The sequence below is a fragment of the Tuber melanosporum genome (assembly GCF_000151645.1).
Source record: "Tuber melanosporum whole genome shotgun sequence assembly, scaffold_61, strain Mel28".
NCBI lineage: Eukaryota > Fungi > Ascomycota > Pezizomycetes > Pezizales > Tuberaceae > Tuber > Tuber melanosporum.
The window spans coordinates 121,823-138,879 of NW_003299108.1; the positions used below are offsets into that span (position 1 = coordinate 121,823).

The 17,057-nt window shown below is 49.9% G+C and overlaps 4 protein-coding genes; 2 read left to right on the forward strand and 2 right to left on the reverse strand.

Annotated features, from left to right (window-relative positions):
* Window positions 1-4,069: 4,069 nt before the first annotated feature.
* On the forward strand, window positions 4,070-5,065 carry GSTUM_00009842001 (uncharacterized protein; the record flags this gene model as incomplete). XM_002840947.2 has 4 exons in its annotated part: window positions 4,070-4,110; window positions 4,173-4,339; window positions 4,403-4,753; window positions 4,814-5,065. The coding sequence occupies 4 exons, from the start codon at window positions 4,070-4,072 to the stop codon at window positions 4,885-4,887; spliced, it is 633 nt and encodes a 210-aa protein (XP_002840993.1). The 3' UTR covers window positions 4,888-5,065.
* Window positions 5,066-7,820: 2,755 nt separating this feature from the next.
* Window positions 7,821-8,750, reverse strand: GSTUM_00009843001 (uncharacterized protein; the record flags this gene model as incomplete). Its single annotated transcript, XM_002840948.1, has 2 exons — window positions 7,821-8,294; window positions 8,340-8,750. 2 exons carry the CDS (start codon window positions 8,748-8,750, stop codon window positions 7,821-7,823), a joined length of 885 nt encoding a protein of 294 aa, XP_002840994.1.
* Window positions 8,751-9,472: 722 nt separating this feature from the next.
* GSTUM_00009844001 (uncharacterized protein) lies at window positions 9,473-10,512 on the reverse strand. XM_002840949.2 has 1 exon: window positions 9,473-10,512. The coding sequence occupies exon 1, from the start codon at window positions 10,420-10,422 to the stop codon at window positions 9,721-9,723; it is 702 nt and encodes a 233-aa protein (XP_002840995.1). The 5' UTR covers window positions 10,423-10,512; the 3' UTR covers window positions 9,473-9,720.
* Window positions 10,513-14,346: 3,834 nt separating this feature from the next.
* On the forward strand, window positions 14,347-16,109 carry GSTUM_00009846001 (uncharacterized protein; the record flags this gene model as incomplete). XM_002840950.2 has 5 exons in its annotated part: window positions 14,347-14,441; window positions 14,523-14,765; window positions 14,824-15,673; window positions 15,713-15,774; window positions 15,827-16,109. Exons 2-5 carry the CDS (start codon window positions 14,665-14,667, stop codon window positions 16,107-16,109), a joined length of 1,296 nt encoding a protein of 431 aa, XP_002840996.1. The 5' UTR covers window positions 14,347-14,441; window positions 14,523-14,664.
* Window positions 16,110-17,057: the final 948 nt, after the last annotated feature.

The window sequence follows — 17,057 nt, forward strand, 5'->3', positions numbered from 1 at the left end:
CTAGAGCACCCCCAAAGGGCACTTTATCCCACGCGCCATCTACTTTAGATCCAAAATCAGCCTGTATACTCCGGTCCAGGAGGTAGAGAAAGTGATATAAATACTTTATGTCACACACTCTCTTCCCATCAGGGCCACAGCCTTACCACTAGGAAGGTTCAGAGTTCTAAGAGGGTGGGCTGCCTATAAATTGGCTCCCCCGCCGTGGAACCGGTCCAGGATGTCTTGGCCGAGATGTGCCTTCCAGGGTTTGGCGTGTGCGAGCTTCAGAAAACAGGCCTTGCAAACACCTCTCATCTCATCCAACCCCTCTTTGAAGAAAGTATGATACGCCCCGCACTGGTTGGGGCGCATCGAGCTCCCAACCCCTCCGGCACCAAACCCCGCGATTAAAGGCGGGAACGGGAGGAAACAAAAAAAAAAAAAAAAAAAGGTGTTATAGATATGACGGCGGGAAGGAAAACCGCAATTACCATATGGGCTCATTTATTACCAGAGGTGGACCTGATAGTCGACGTTCAAGGTCACTTTCACAATGGCCATAGGCACTTGTGACCCCCCTCGAACTTGGCTACCAAGAGCTCTTGAAGCTAAAGAGATAATAGAAGGCAGTTCCCTTCCAGCCGTGGAAATCCCAAGATGGACGTTCGTAGAGAGGGGGTGTCATAGTCCCAAGCATATGGGGCGTTGGGCGGTGCCAGGAGATGGGCGGCCAGGGGGCGGCCAGGGGCGATGGGAGCTGAGAGGACCGTGGAGAAAGGCGGAAATTGGTTTTCTATCTTACATCCTCGAGCGATCATAGACAACTCTTACGCTGGTTTGTGGCATTTGTTTTGGTCACGTATTAAACTCGTTTTATTCCATGATAGAATTAGTGGCCAAAATTCGGCGCCGTACAGGCCCGTACTCACACAGCTGGGCTTCATATGGAGTCACTCGTCGAGTAATCTAAAGAAAGCTGATCGAGATGAGCTGCCGCTAACGAAGTATCTTGTCAAGATTGCAGTCTCACCTATTTTGTTTTGCGCAATTTAGGGGTAGCGCGATGCGATGTATAACGACACGCTGGTCAAGGTTTGGAACTAGCTGAATTGTTAAGAGTGAAAGAACGCCTAGCATACATATCAGGCCTCCAATCAGGACCCTATGAAGATGAATTTGTTCTGTATTCCCAAGGAACGACAACGGGAACAGGCTACACTGTTAAGAGCACTAATATCAAATATATTCTTTCGACGGAAAGATTGGGAAGAGTATACCATGCTATCCACGAACAGAGACAGGTATCATACCAGCACCATTCCAAGTTGACTGCTCACATAATCCTTGCCGGTACGCGACCAACAGCGAAACAAGGAAAGGGAAACTAACGCCCCCCCAGCAAAACTCAAATTAATTCAAAATAGGTTAACAATTCAAACATAGAAACTCACAAGCACGAAATGCCCACACAGCTTAACCCCATACAATGCTGGAAGCATCGAAACAGGGAAGGGACCATGAACCAACTCAGAGAGTGTGTTTCAACCGAGTGCTAGAAGGTGACGCCACCCAGCATCCAACCGTGTTCTTCCACAAATAGACGACTGGATCGCAATCGTGGGAACAAAGATCGCACATTTGTGGATCGCCTCTCACAATTTGTCGACAGAGTAAACCTGCAATTTAAAGGGGTGAGAACCCATTACCTGAAGATCTGGGAGGTCTACAGGGGACTTCGCTCCTAAGAGGAGGTAGATTGGTAGAGCGCTTGGCACTGTTGTCCTCCATGATGGCATGATATTAGCATAGTATCATAATATTATAGTGGGTGGCCCGATTCACGCAGGAGGTGGGATGACTCACACACGAACAGAGAACAGTATCAGACGTCATCGCCCGGTATCGTAGATAAGGGAAAGTGTCTCGGGTTCTGTAGGAAATGGCTACAACATTCCGTCGGCATAGGTTAAAACTGCCGTAGTTGAAAGAAAGCCGGAGACAGAGTTCCGATACCGCTGTTGGGTGTCCGAACTGCACCGGCATATCGATTTTCTGAAGGTTCTGCTCTACGCGGTTGTGCATGACCTCAAGGTGCTCGGCCACCAAACTCGAATGGATGCTGTGTCGAATTTTTTCCTTTGACTATCAGTATAGTTCATTGACACTGAGCACATGGGCATCGAAGGCCCATGTGTTTAATCTCCTAACCCTCGTCGTGGCTTCCACCATATTTGTCATCCCTCTTAGCAACTTGCACGCATACTCTCCTGGCCGGGCGCTCCCCTATACACTCTTATTCTCATATTCATCCTTCCGTTTCTTGGGGGCAACTAATAAATGGAGCAGCAGTAGAATTGAATGGGACTTGAGCATTCTAGAGTAACTGTAGGAAAGCTAGGAAAGGTATGGCAGTGCACTCCATTCCCTTCTCGTCCACCTTATCTAAACGAACGGCCGAGATAGGAGTATAATATTATATAAAACATAATGCAATCATGATCCTTCCATGGATTACTACACATATACATTTTCCTCCATGTATATCCCTATCCCCTAGTGTACTCCAGTGATGGCAGAAGAAAGACATGTTTGGAGAACCTTTTCCATAAATCACCACAATTCCGAGGTGAAAGAAATCTCCCACAAGATTATTGGAATTTCAACCATTGACCATGGGTCACTACCTTCCTCCACAAATTTCAACACGTTTTTTTATATCCATACATAGCTTAGCCAACCTCACTTGAAACGCAAAGCGACTATTTCGCGTGTGATTTTAACTGAACGTATGTTCTCCAGCCCAGCTCTTGTAACATAAAACCGTAAGTGCGCAGAAATTTGGCGGTATGCAATAGCAGCCCATACCATAAAGGCTGCCCCAACACTGATACAAGAACGCCAAAAATCGTGTGGGTTAAAGCATTCCTATCTGAAACCGCCCCGAAATCCAGGAGCCATATATTAGAACAGAATTTCCGATAATCCTGATGGAAAAAGGATGGTCCACCAGAGATTACTCTTCTTTTTTTTTATCCCTACTACAGCCAGGCCCCAGAGGAGAATAGAACCCTCAGCCTTCCCGTAAACGTTAGTGGCGGCCACTCTCTTAGCAGTTAGCCTACGAGAAGTGGTCGATGATTTTCCTCTATCTTGGGTACCTAAAACTACAAGGAACACAAATTTCCCCTTTGTGGCCCATAAATGCAGTAAAGATGTTGGGTTCTGATATGGAGTTCGCTTCTTCCGTCTGCTTGGCTTGCCACTCAATCTAGCTCGCAGGGCACTGGCAGAGGCGTTCTAACATCATGAGAGAGTTAGATAAAATTGACTTCATCAGACTCTCTTCCCTTCTCATATCCTTCCGTTGACTCTAGGCTGGCCTTGGACCTTGGGTCAACTTCCACCGCAAATTACCAATATTGAGGTCTCGGAAGAAGAAGAATGCTTTGTTACTCGTTAGTTGGGTTTTGGCTCTCTCCCCTTCCATTATTTTCCCTTTATCCCGCCCGCCAGCCCGAAGTGCTTCGCTGCTGCTGAGGGCGAGTTGGAGAATAGGGATCTGACTGGACAGGTTCACTAGATAGATTTGGACATGCCCCTAAAACCGTACCATAGTGTGCAGGCATCTCTATTTAGTGGTTTCTCTTGCAATGCCCATATGCAAGAAAGGTGCAAAATATCCCACGAGAAATGCTCGAAATAGGTAGCATAGCCTCCACCATTATGAAACCGAGTGATCAAGCGTGGACCCATAAACGGCTCCAACTCTAGGTGAATTATTACATCATAGCGAAGATAAGAGCTCCAATTTACGCCCCGGTATCGAACCCAGTAATCCATAGGAGCTGATCCTCCTCTGCTACTATAAAATAGCACAAAATTTAAAAGAGTCACGTCAAGGTTTCCCTTAGATTAGTAGCTTCTTGGCAACACATGCAAAGGTTGTGGGAAATCAATAATCCGCCTCTCAACCCAACAGGCTGCAGGTCCTCACCGTGCCGTTGAGCCGCGACCCCAACAATTTAGCCCTGCATTTTCCCACTTCAAAAATACAACCTCCCCATCACCACCTTCCACAACAACAAATATGGAGCGATCTAAAGCCCGTCGACCCTTCAAGGATCAATAGTAGCCCCTCCCCCTATATTTTCACATGTCTGGCAGGGAACCGTCGTTAACAATTGGATTAGTCTAATCGCCTACAATGCTGTCTCTGTGGTGCTCTGGTTTGGTGTCGTAGGCCGCACACTCCTCCTACTGCCGCTCGTCGGGCACGAAAACGTCTACGCTGGTGTAGGGAACTACACAAAATGGGCGCAGACATTGGCAATCTTGGAAGTGTTCCACATTCTTCTTGGTAACCCCCCCCAATCCTCAATTCTGCAAGTAATCTATAACTAACATTATCCGCGATATCCAGGTCTCCTCCGAAGCTCCTTCTCCACAACCCTCCTCCAGGTCTCCTCCCGAATCCTCCTAGTGTGGGGTGTCTGCAGCCCCTTCGAACAGCCCAAGAGCTCGTTCTTTTACTCGACCATGCTCCTCGCCTGGGGGGTCACCGAGATTTGCCGCTATAGCTACTACGTGACCAGCATCGTTGGCCGGACACCGGCGTTCTTGACCTGGTTGAGGTATAACACCTTCTACGTCCTGTATCCTATGGGCGCTGGCAGCGAGGCGCTCTGCATCTACCGCGCTCTTAGCGAGGCGAGGTCTTACAATGAGATTTTGTACTGGGTCTTTGTTGGGATTTTGGTTACATATCCCCCTGGTAAACCCCTCCTATAGGATTGATGAATCTGAGTGGGCAATGGGCTAACAATGAGGTTAGGATTGTATAACCAATACACTCATATGATTAAGCAGCGGAGGAAGAACATTCGTGGAAAGAAGAGGGAGAAATAAACAGTGGATGCATGGATTCATGGCTTATTTGGAGTGGAGGAGAGGAGAAGGGTTTTATGTGATGACTATTGGCAGGCGCCTCTGCTTATACTCGAGTACCGTACCGTACTTGCTCCTGAAAATTATGATATGATAGGCTCCCAATGGAGATCTTATTCGCGGTTCGCCACATTTCAAACAAGACGATGGCTACCCCCATTATTGATATCAGTAAATGATGACATGTTCACCTCATCTGGGTCGGTTATGATCTGTTGGCTGTTGCTTCCGTTCTTCGTCAGAATTGCACTTACCGGTATGCGTTGTGCAATTCGTATGCGGCATTTCCCATCGAAAATGTCAGGCGTCCACCAATGTTAATTAGAGGATCGAAATGAAGACGGTAAATTCCGCACTAAATAAAAAGAAAACACCTCCAGCCAGACCCTATACCGCTGTGTCCGAAGGCAAAATAATCCGGACCAACGTTCTCCATATCAACACAACCCACAATCCATCACGTCAAAAAGTCGGCATTGGAATTACTCCACCAAACAGTACTCGTAGATTATGATCTACCTTGTGTAATAGGTTGATAGCGATTGAGCCGTCACACTTTTGATATCCTATGGTCGAATATATCATGTAAATATACCGGCCAATGCCTTCTTTCACAATCGTCTTCGTGGTCGGCCCGCCCAACGAATAACCGTTTTCATTCGACCCAAAACACACGTCTCCCGCTCTCACCTCCACTACTGAGAGAGTTCAACACTTGACACCAAACTTCGCGCACACTTCATAGCCGATCACTCTGACTCAATACATCGAGCCAAAGCATGGTAACTGTATCCTACAAAACATTCATGGTCTCGGGTAGTTCAGCCCGCCATGCTGCAGGTACGATCAGGGCGACAGGTATCATGTGCGAAGCCGTTTTTTGAGGCCTAATACGGTGATTGAGGTGGTCGGGATGTGGCCGGAAAAAAAAAATTTGTGTCTAAGGGGAAAGTTGAGGCTAGGTAGATGTTTGAGGCCGGATAGGGGATGGTTATGTTTGTTAACTTGGGGACTTGTGTCGGGAGGGGTTGAATGCTATGGTGAGGTGGTTTACGGTAAGTCCTTCCATGGCTCATGAACTTACTTGGGCGAAGTGAGTGAGTGACAACGGGATTATTTTCAGGAGCTTCAAGTCTTATTCCTGTGATACCTCTGAGATCGGATTTTTTTCAAAGGTATCCTAATATCGTTGCCAAATGTTCTTGTACTAATGTTTGCGCACTCTATAACCAGCGGAACAGGTATATCATACGCACCATCAAACCTGGGAACTCACCTACAGTGAGTGCTACTTTGATTCCCCCCACCCCACCCCAATCCATCTATCTGTCCACCACTGCCTCTGCGTACACCCGTGGTTTGCTCGAACCGACAGGCGAGTCCCTCCCTCTCCATTCTCCTCTCCCCCATCTAGAAGTGGCTACGATCTATCGCGTCCCAAGACAATCCTCTCCACCCCCATATAAACCGAAGGCCACCCCTCAATGGCCAGAACCCACACCCCCCAATTCCAAGACCACCCGACCACCAATGCCAAAATCCAAACCAAAGAAGGCTTCCCCCAAGCACTTTCCATCAAAACCCTACATGCGAGCCCTGCACACGGCCCCGCCGACCACCCCACCCACCGCAGCCTGGTCAACAACCGATGACGAACTTCTCTTGACATCCAAAACCTCGGGCAAAAAATGGGTAGAGATCAGCCCCCTCTTTCCAGGTAAGACCAGTAACGCCTGTCGGAAACGCCACGCCAGACTGGTCACGAATGCGCAGCTGGAATGGAATGCCGAGCGCGAGAAGGACCTTGCGATGGAGTTTGTTAGTGCCAAAGTGGGATTCTTCAAGAGCCTAGCAGGGAATTTGGGGCTGGAATGGCAGCAGGTGGAAAAAAAGGTGCGCTTTTTCCTTCCCATAGTGGAGTCGGATCCTTCTCCGGGCAGTACTGACTTGTGACTAGTGCGTCGAGATGGGTTTCCGTGCTCTATTGGAGAAAGGCAAAAAGTGCTCCCCCGGTGGCGCCCCGCCTACGAGAATGTATAATTCTCAAACAGACACGAAGAGAAAGACAACGGAAAATCCCGGCGAGGAGTCCCGTGGGAGCGAGAACGTCGAACCTTCTCCACCACCGGCAGCGGTGGTTAGGCTGAGATCGAAGAGGAATGCGAGGGCTGCGAAGACTAAAAATCCCGCAGGAGGCGGCGGAGGAGAAGGAGGAGGTGAGGTTGGGGCGGTGGGAGTGGAAGTGCCAGTGGGGATGGAACTGGAAGTTAGAGAGGATCCCGCTGACGCTGGGGACGAATTGGAGGATGATGATGAGGAGAAGAAGGTTGACATTGCGCGGGAATAAATGCCTTGGGGGGAATGTCTTATATTGATGAAGGGACTATTCTGCTATTCTTATTCTTATCCTCCTGTTGCGCTACCTGTTGATTTGATCCAGCGAATGGTTAGGTTGTCTCGTCGCATGATGTATCACTCGGCTGTAAGGTAACGATGAATTCGGCGGCCTGGTTTATTTGGTGTTGGTGCCAGGTGTTTTGGCTTTTCCCATGATAATGTGGGAATACCGACACTCTCGAGTCCAAGGTCGCTTGTTGGCTCTCACCCACTCCCGCGAGTGACATTGATTCCAGATGCCCACTCTCGATCATCCCGTAGCTGTAGACACTCGCACTCACTCAAGTACATATAATCCATTGATTCACCGTACTCCAAAACTATGAGACCCAACGTGTGTGCGTACATGATACAGGCGAAAACAAAAAAAAAAGCATGACAAGCGTAATAATAAACAAAGTCGTGAAGAAGAAGTCATTACAGTCATTAAATCAGTCCCTCCTTACCGTATATTGTATGTATATCCCCCCCCTGACGATAACAAACCCAAAATCACATCAAATGCCCACCACCAAGCCAACATCAAAGCCGGCCTCCTCCCCAAAATACCCCCTCTGATTGGCCACCAGCCGGACCCTGCCGCGCTTCCACTTGACCCAAAAGTCGACGGAGAAATGGGTATGACCAAAGACCCAGGCGCCCACGCCCTCACCGCCACCAGCAGCGAGCACCTCGCCAACCACATCCGTGGCGAAGGCCGACGCGAGCGAGCTGCCCTCGAACACACGCTTACTCGTTCCGCCGACGCGGGGCGCATGATGCGTGACGATGACGGCCTTGCGCCCCCGCAGCCCGGCCACGGCGCCCTTGAGCCACTCCACGTCCTCGCGGAAGGCCCTGTTGTGGGCGTCGACACTCCAGCCCCGTATCATCCTGAAGTCCTGCACCCTCGCCGCCACCTCGGCCGCCGCCTCCTCCGGCACGTGCGTGTTCAGCGTGACGCCTAGCACGCAGACCACCTCTTCCTCCCCCTCCCCCACCTCCACCGCCACCTCCACCGCCCGTCTGTACAGCACCTTCACCCGGCCCTCCAGCGCCTGCTCGCTCTCCAGTCGCGACGCGGCGCGCAGCGCCTCGTCGCGGGACTGGTGGTAGAATTCGTGGTTGCCCAGCGTCAGGAAGATCTGGCGGAACTTGTGCACGTGCGCCGTCAGGAAGTGGAGGTAGCGCGGGTAGTGGCTCGGCGTCAGGAGGCCTATGTCCCCGGCCAGCAGGAGGTATGGCGCTCGTGGCGGGATTTGGAAGGTCTCGTAAGTATTTGGCGGCGTCTGCGTCGCTTCCAGGTGGAGGTCTGAGAGGATTTGGAAGGAGGTTGTTGTTGACGCCGGCGTCGTCGTGGCGAAGGGGGAGGTGAGGGTCGTTGCTGTTGGGGAGAAGAGGTGGGTAGAAAGTGATTTTGGGATTGTGGAGAGTTTTAGACGGGGCATTTTATTATTATTTTTATTCCTATTTGGTCGTTCCTCGTCCTCGTTTTTGATCGAGTGAGTGAGTGAGTGAGTGAGTGAGTGAGGGGTGGTGGAGGTTGAAACCGACTATCGATTGATTGATTGATGGTGGATAAGGGGGGGAGGCGATAGAACTATGATAACTGTACTTGCTGGGATGGAGTTACTAGAGATGGTCGCTTGTGGTTTCGTTTCATCGTTTCACAAAGATCTCGTTTACATTTTATCAGATTTATGCATTCTCTCTCGATCACCGGCGAGGGCATGCAAGGCACCATCACCAACCACCACCTACCATACTCGTACTGTGTGCACCCATAAGCATCAGGATGGAAGCGAGTCCAAGCGAGATTTAGACTTTTATATGTCACGTATTACTACCGGTACTGTACAACCAGAGTACGGTACTTGTACTATCCATAATCTTATTCATTTTCTATTTTCCCTTTTTATATATATATATGACCCGATCACCGTTAGCTATGATGAAGGAAGAAGGGAATAGGAAAAAAAAAAAAAATCTAAACACACTTTATCACTCACTCAGTCCAGTTGATAACTATACTGTTTCTATTACATACTCCTCCGATCTCATAGGAACGGTTCAGTACCCGAATGTCATGCCCCTTCCTCCCCCCTTTTTTGTAATATCCCCCACTTCCCATAAAAGAGACCAACGCTATGCATCGCTAAACAAGATGTGAAAAACCCGGGAATGAGAAGATGGAGATGAGAAAGAGAAAAAAGAGAGAGAAAAAATTGAAAGAACCAAAACCAGAACCGATGCACCTTTTCAAAAAATAAAACGAACGAATAACCCACACCATTACCCCTCCCCCAACCACTAGCCACGCAGAAAAAAAAAAGAAAAAAAAAAAACTCCATCCAATCCCAATTCCAAACCCATCAACAGCCATGACAAAGTGAATGAATGAATGAACGGGCGAATGCCCTAAGCGCACTCGAGTCCCAACCCCCGATGCACATCCCACATCTGCGGCACGTCCGCAGCCTCAATCTTCGCCTTCCTAACCCCCCAAACTGCGCCGCGGGTACCAACGCCCAACTCTGCCAGTACCTTCCTGAGTTCCGGATGCCTCCTCACGGCCAATCCCACGGTCCTCTTGTCCAAACTCTTGGCGACAACCTTCAACCTCTCCCCGTAGGTGGCGACGAGGTAGTCAACATCCTGAGCGTCGCTCCTCTTCCCCCTGCTCGCGCAGGCATTCAGCTTTCCACGGAACAGTACATCCTCGTTGGCGATGGGGACGTAGCTGGTGCCCATCTTGCAGCCCCTGAGCACCGTGTTCCGACTCTCGGGGAAGCGAGCCTTGTCGTGCTGCCCGACAAACATCTCCACCAGCACCATGTGCTTCGGCTCGAGGGGGGAGGTGGTGAAGGAACCCGAATTCCAGAAGTAGGCCACGTAGTCCTCCCTCGATTGGGGGATTTCCAGCCAGTCGCGACGGTCGGAGAGGATGTCGGTTATCGTCGATTTGGGGGCGGAGACGAGGACGTCCAAGTCTTTCGACTCGCGGTGGTCCGCGCCCGTAGCTAGGATGGCGAAGCCGCCGAAGAAGGTGTGGTGGATTCGGTGGAAGGTCAGGACCCGTGAGAGGGCGAGGGCGGCGTCGTTCAGTGTTGTTTGGTGCATTTCTCGGTATATCGTTTGGTTATGGATGGATGATTGGTGAGAGAGTGTGCGCGGTTGGGAGCACAAGGGAGGGAATGAATGACAGAACGGTGGTGAGTGGGCGAGTGGGCGAGTTTGTGGGCGGTATTAAAGTTATATATCGGTCGGCCTACTTTGGGGGGGGGGAAGGGCTGAAGAGTGTAACGTGGACCGGGAGCGGAAGAAAGGTAGGACCGAAAATGACAAGAAAGAAAAAAAGAAAGGAAATGCAAGAATAGTCTAAAGAATACCCGAAGGAAGGAAGGAAAGAAGGAGAATAAGAAAGAAAATTAGTGTGCTGAAGAGCGGCGAAATTCGGAGTATCAAACTCTAAAGGGTATTTCCCTGTACTTGTATATGTGTGTATCGTGGTATGTGGTAGCCCGTAACAGTAAGTACTAACGGCGCCCTCACCGCATTAACACACAAGTCTATAAGGAGAGTGATAGTAGTCCGTTCAAAAGGCGGGTGTAGGCACTACCGTTTTAACAGAACTCGGAGAAGAAGAAGAAGAAGAAGAAAAACGCAAAGGGCAAGCCCGTCTGATATAAGAAGGAAGGAATGAGCGAGAGAGAAATAAATAAATAAATAAAACAAAGCAAGGAAAGGAAAGAAGAGAGGGAAATAGAAAAAGAAAGGAAGGGGAAAAAGAAAAAGGAAAAAAAATCCAAACAATGCAGATTGCCAGAAATGCAAGTTGAACAAACGAGCGACACAAGAATTCGGTGGAAATGAAATTGCTCTATATAATAATTCCCCCCCGTCCACTTCCCCCAATCACGCAGTAGCCGTGGTGATGAGCAACAAGTACGAGTATTCGTGCAGTGCGGGTACTATGATACCGGTACTGTACGAGTACAGTTACTCTAGTCTACCCATCTCCCAACGCTCAAACATCTTAATTTGGATTCCCCACCCCTCCTCCCGCCGTGGAAACGAGAGCACATAAAATAAAACTCGGTCGGGAAGAAGTGAGTTCGTTTCAACAGATTAACCGCCCACCCGCAGAGAAGAATGACCAATTGGGTGTCATATATCGGGGAATAAATCGACGAGTAAATAAATCTCCAACAAAATAGGTGAGGCAAGAGCCAACCAGAGCCGACAACCCCTGATCAACGTCGCCAAGCGAAACTCTAAAATCTCCGAAAGGGGAGATAAATATGGTGTCTCGGGGGCTATAAAAAAACAAAAAACTCGAAGAATAACATGGCTGCAACGGGAGAGAACATTATTCGCCTTCGCTCGCGCTGTCACTGGATCTGGAGGAGGGAGGGGGCCGTCAGGAATTCTTAACGGAAGTTTTGGTTTTGGATATTCTTCTGAAGCAACGGTAAAAGGGGACGCGGGGCATGCATGCGTAAGCTGTCGCGCCTGCTATAGTACCGGTATTCCTCCGCTCGGGCAGAGGAGTGGAGTGTCGTGCTCCCTCGTCTGCCCACCCCGCGGCTGGGAAAGCAACCCTCACCACACCCACCTCCGACTCCGCATACCATTCCGATATCATGGCAATTTTCACAGACCCGCCCCTCCCCCAAATCCTCAAATTGCGCAATAACCCCATCCCATCTCCTCCTTCGTGCATCATCTCCTCTGCAGATGATGGACCAATCACGTCCCGGGCCTTGTCCGTCACTGCGGATCACGGCTATCGCATCGTGCCGGGGGGGGGCCACGGTGAGCTGAATAATGTGGTTTTGTCCTTGTTTCGTTTCGCGTTTGCGCTGACGCTGCGAGGGCCAATCGCCTCTTTGATTTTTCGCTGTTGGAGAAGGGATGATAATGGGCGGCGCGCGAATCAAGATGGCGGGCTGTGGACTGTGGTTGTGCTTGCCGTTCTGGGAAGGTTGTCGCGGGGTGCTCGATGGAAGGCTGGGCTGAGGATGGGATGGGGGTGGAGGTTTGGTTGGCTAGTATGGCTAGGAGAAAGAAAAAAAAGATTAGTATCATGGTATGCACTGTGAGTTGCCGGTATGAACGCTAGTAGAGTGTTACTCGTACTGTACGAGTACTCGAGTACTCGAGTAGGTAGCAAGCAGCCTGAATCGAGGCTACTGGACAGCACCGTCGTATCATATTATCGTACCTGCAGTATCATACGGGAGTCCTCTGACACCCTAGACTAGGTACGAGCGGTTTAGTTCCGCTGCCAGGTACGAGTACGAGTACTCGTACTAGTACAGTACATTACAGCACTCGGGTAGGGTATGATATTATGATACCACCTCCCGTAGGCACCCTGCACCGTAGCGCAACGTCTTCCTCAATCTTCGGGGAAGAGATTTTTTCTCCCTCCCTCCCTCCCAGCTAGGCTACGATGCAATACGGTCCCCCTCACCCCTCACCGGCCCCGGGTCTCAGTCGTGTCAAATACCGCCCCACCATCGCCATCAGCCAGTCCAGTCCAGGCGGCACTTCCAGCCCCACCGTGTGATACTCGTAGGCGCAGGGAATTAGCACTTTTTATGGTATGCTCAACTCCGACAAATCATTCTCATCCCTACCTTCACCACATCGCTCCAACACCAATGGGTCCGAAGCATCGTTGTGATGGATGGTGGCGCGGAGCTCTTTTGGCTCTTATAATATTGTCTCATGATATCAATGCGTACCAGTATGATATGAGAGACGCTGGAGTTTGGGTGCTGAGGGACGTTCTGACAAAGCGACGGGTGAGCCTGAGGCTCTGAGTTAGTCTAACTCGTCCCAAATCAGGAATAGCACCACCACCCTTGACATTGTGCATTTTTCTTTGGGTCGAGTTGAGGCCCACCAGTATCATGCTTCGTCAGCGCGTGCATCTCCCCGGACTAGGATCAGTGCAATCGAGAATTACTCGTAGTACTAGTACATTAGTTATTCCTTCCCCCTTTTGATCTCGGGAAGGTCGCTGGTGCTTGGACCAAATTCCTTAATGATTTCTCCCACCCGAGCCCTACGAGTATTTCCCGGAGCCTGCTTTACCTTCTCACCTCTCTCAAGGAATCAGCCTGAACTCACCGTGGGGGTGGAGGGGAAACAGAAGAGAAACAGTGGAGGAAGTGGGACCGACAAACCGACGACGACCTTCGCGAAAACGATATTGGACTAATACCCCACGTCATATCATCCCTGGACATGCTCACACAACACTTTGTGCGCCATCGCCAAGGTGACTGACGCCTACCGGTAGAGTACAAGTAAGAGTACCGTGATAGCGCTACTCGCGCCTGGGGGACGGCTTCCTCCGTCTTCATCACACAAACAATTACCACCACCCCGGCGTCTAAGGGCACAACAACACTCATGTTATAACGGATAACTACATTTCGGGATGATAATTTAGTAGCACATGAGTAGCGGTGAGCATCCTACATATTCTCACCGGAGTGCAATATCAACCTACGCCATGTTGGGGAGCCTTCCTTGCTTCTTTCTTGGCCCAGAACATTCTTTGCATGAAAGCGCTCGGGCCGGGTCTTCTTGTTTGTCTCGGATCGGGAAACTGTAGTCCGTACTGTACCCGTACCGGTAGTACTGTAGCAGCTTGGACTGTTGTGATGGACATTGGCATGATGGGAGCTTACGGCACTCGAGTGCTTGGGTTAGGTAAGGGGGTGTGCAACACTGCTTGTCCAGTACCCTACCAGTGCTCTATGGCGAGGACTAGCGCAGCATAGCTCTCTCATGCGGAAAAAGGAATTTTTCCCACTATCACTATGGACTGCCTGCCTGCTGCTATTACTGTTCTACTTAGTATCATACTATGATACTGGTATTGAGACTGTCCAAATGTGAACCTAGCCCTTTAGCCGGTCTTGGCGCATCTCAACCACAGATTTTTTTTTTCCACCACGATATCACACCAACAACAAACCACCAAATCACCTTCGTCCAAAGATGCCACCGAACCTACTCGAGTACCACGCAGTGCCGGACACCAAAAAATCAAACCTCTTGTTCACTTTTTTTCTTTTTCGCTCAGTAGTGCGTACGAAACAGTAGTGCATTGGCATCAATTTGTAAGTGTACGCGCTTTTTTCCAAAATGCCCTCTTACCCTTCTCAACCATACTCACTTTACCAAAAAAATGGAATTCGTAGAATTAAAGAGGGGTAAATTTCAAGTAGTTCTTCTGTCCAGAGCATTTCTCTAAAAACTTTGTTGTTGGGGCCCGTTCGCTGTCGGATTTGGTCGTGGTGAGGGTCGATCTCAGACACCTGACACATTACTGGTTCCACCATCATGTCAAAACTCCTCACCTCCCGAAACTTTCGCTTCGCCCGGCAATTGCAGAGCGTAGTGCAAGCCCGTCGGTTTACGGTCCTCGCCATCGAGACCTCTTGGTGCCTCCCGCCCTCCAAAGCCATAAGGGTTGTGTACTGACTGACATATCAACCCCAGCGATGATACCTCAGTAGCCCTTCTCCACAGCCCTCCCGAATCACCGGGCACGGCAACCCTCCTGGCTCATAAAACACTGACATGCCCGAACCGGATCTACGGCGGCATCCACCCTCTTGCGTCGGCGCAGTTCCATCGGAGGAACCTGATGCCCCTCCTGCAATCCCTAGATATATCACGGAAACCGGATTTAATAGCAGTGACACGGGGTCCGGGTATGTTCGCTGCGCTAGCCATAGGGGTTGATACGGCCAAGGGGTTGAGCGTCGCATGGGGCATTCCATTGATCGGAGTGCATCATATGCAAGCGCACACTCTAACGCCTCGACTGGTTGCTGCGCTGAACGGTGGCGAGGGCGGGGTCGAATTTCCCTTCATGACCTTGTTAGTGTCTGGGGGACATACCATTCTACTGGAGAGTCGTGGTTTAACTAGTCACAAAATACTTGCCGAGACGATAGATATTGCGTTGGGTGACATGGTGGACAAGTGCGCGCGGAGGCTATTGCCAGAAGAGGTCATGGATAGTCGCCCCGAGGCGGTATCTTACGGGGCAGCGCTGGAAAAGTTTTGCTTTCCCGAGGAGGAACCGGAGTATGCGTATAACCCGCCCAAGACCCCCGAGAGAAAGCGAGAAGATGAGGAGAAGGGGAAAAGGTGGGGGGAATGGAAGCTTTGCCAGCCCCTGGCCAGGAGCGAGAAGGCGCGCTTTTCGGGTGCCTTCTCATTTTGTGGACTAGGGAGTACTCTGGATAGATACTTTTGCATGAAAGATGGTGGCCCAAGCAGTATTTCCGTAGAGGAACGGAGGGCGCTAGGAAGGGAGGTTATGATGGTCGCATTCGAGCATGTGGCGAGCAGAGTCGTTACTGCTCTTGAAGCTTCCAAGACCTCGCCGGGTGCTTTGGTCATAAGCGGGGGTGTTGCAGCGAATAAGTTCCTGAAAAACATGTTTTGCTCCCCACATCACATTCCCCGCTCTGGCTAACGTCCCATGACTTAGATTTTCGAACTACCTTTCCCATAGCGGTTACAACATCCGCATCGTCGTCCCTCCACAAAAGTATTGCACCGATAACGCCGCCATGATAGCTTGGGCAGGACTGGAAATGTACCGGGCAGGCTTCACATCCGCACCGACTGCTATTCCCGTGCGTAAATGGAGTTTGGACAATGATGCCTACTACGAACCCAATGACATTGGCTGTGAGGCCGGCGATAAAAACGGCCCCGGTGGAGTATTGGGCATTTCGGGTTGGGTGAAAAGGGGGGCAGGAGAAGGTTAGCCCTATATCTTGATCCCTGCACTACAGTATACAGTATCGTAGGAATTTAACTATGGTCCGCCGGCGTCAAGCTGTTGTTTGTGGCAACGGACTGGACGGCATTGGGGAGTTTGGAAGCCCGGGATGCCGAAAAAGCAATACCTTTTCCTTCCGATTGGGGGTATGGACGGTTGGGAATGGTTCTACCCGGGCTCAACCGAATACTGTATGTTTCAAGGGGTGGTGGTATCGATGTACAGTACTCTCGTACAAGATCCGGTATGAAGTACCATAACACAAGGATCGGAAATTTGTGCTCGAGTATGGCAAATTATCTGTGTCAAGCTGCCCGAACTAAATTCGGACCCGAATGGCAATTTACTTTGGTCCTACTTAATGTTCGGGCCAGTATGGTTCGAATATTTCAAAACGTGCACTATGATAGAACTTGACCCAGTAGTTACTTCTTCTTTGCGTTGAGGATTGTTATATATCCTAAGGATCCGTGACAAATAGCATAATGGCAAAAAAAAAAAAAGAAAAAAAAAAAAAAAACCTCACGCTGAACAAGATGCTTGAGAATAACCGTGTTTTTCTTCTTTTTTCCATTTTTTCCACAATTATGGTGTAGTATTTATCATAGTTGCAGGGCCATTCGAACTTGTCTACTTTTTTAGCGGAAGAAGCAGAAATTCCTGTACTGTACAGTACTGTACGTTGTGCCAGCCACACTTTGAACCCTTTGGCATCACGCATTCGGTGCTCGGGGAAGCATTGTAGGTTATCATCACAAGAATCCGACTCTGGACAAAGCATGTTAAAAGAAAGCCAAGATAACCTCGGGGTACCGTACGAGTACTAGTACCGTACAGTACCGGTAGTCAAACCATTATAATATTATTAGATTAGAACCCCTTTTACTGAAAATGAGATGCCTTGGCGAATCGAATCGAATCCGCACAGCCACAT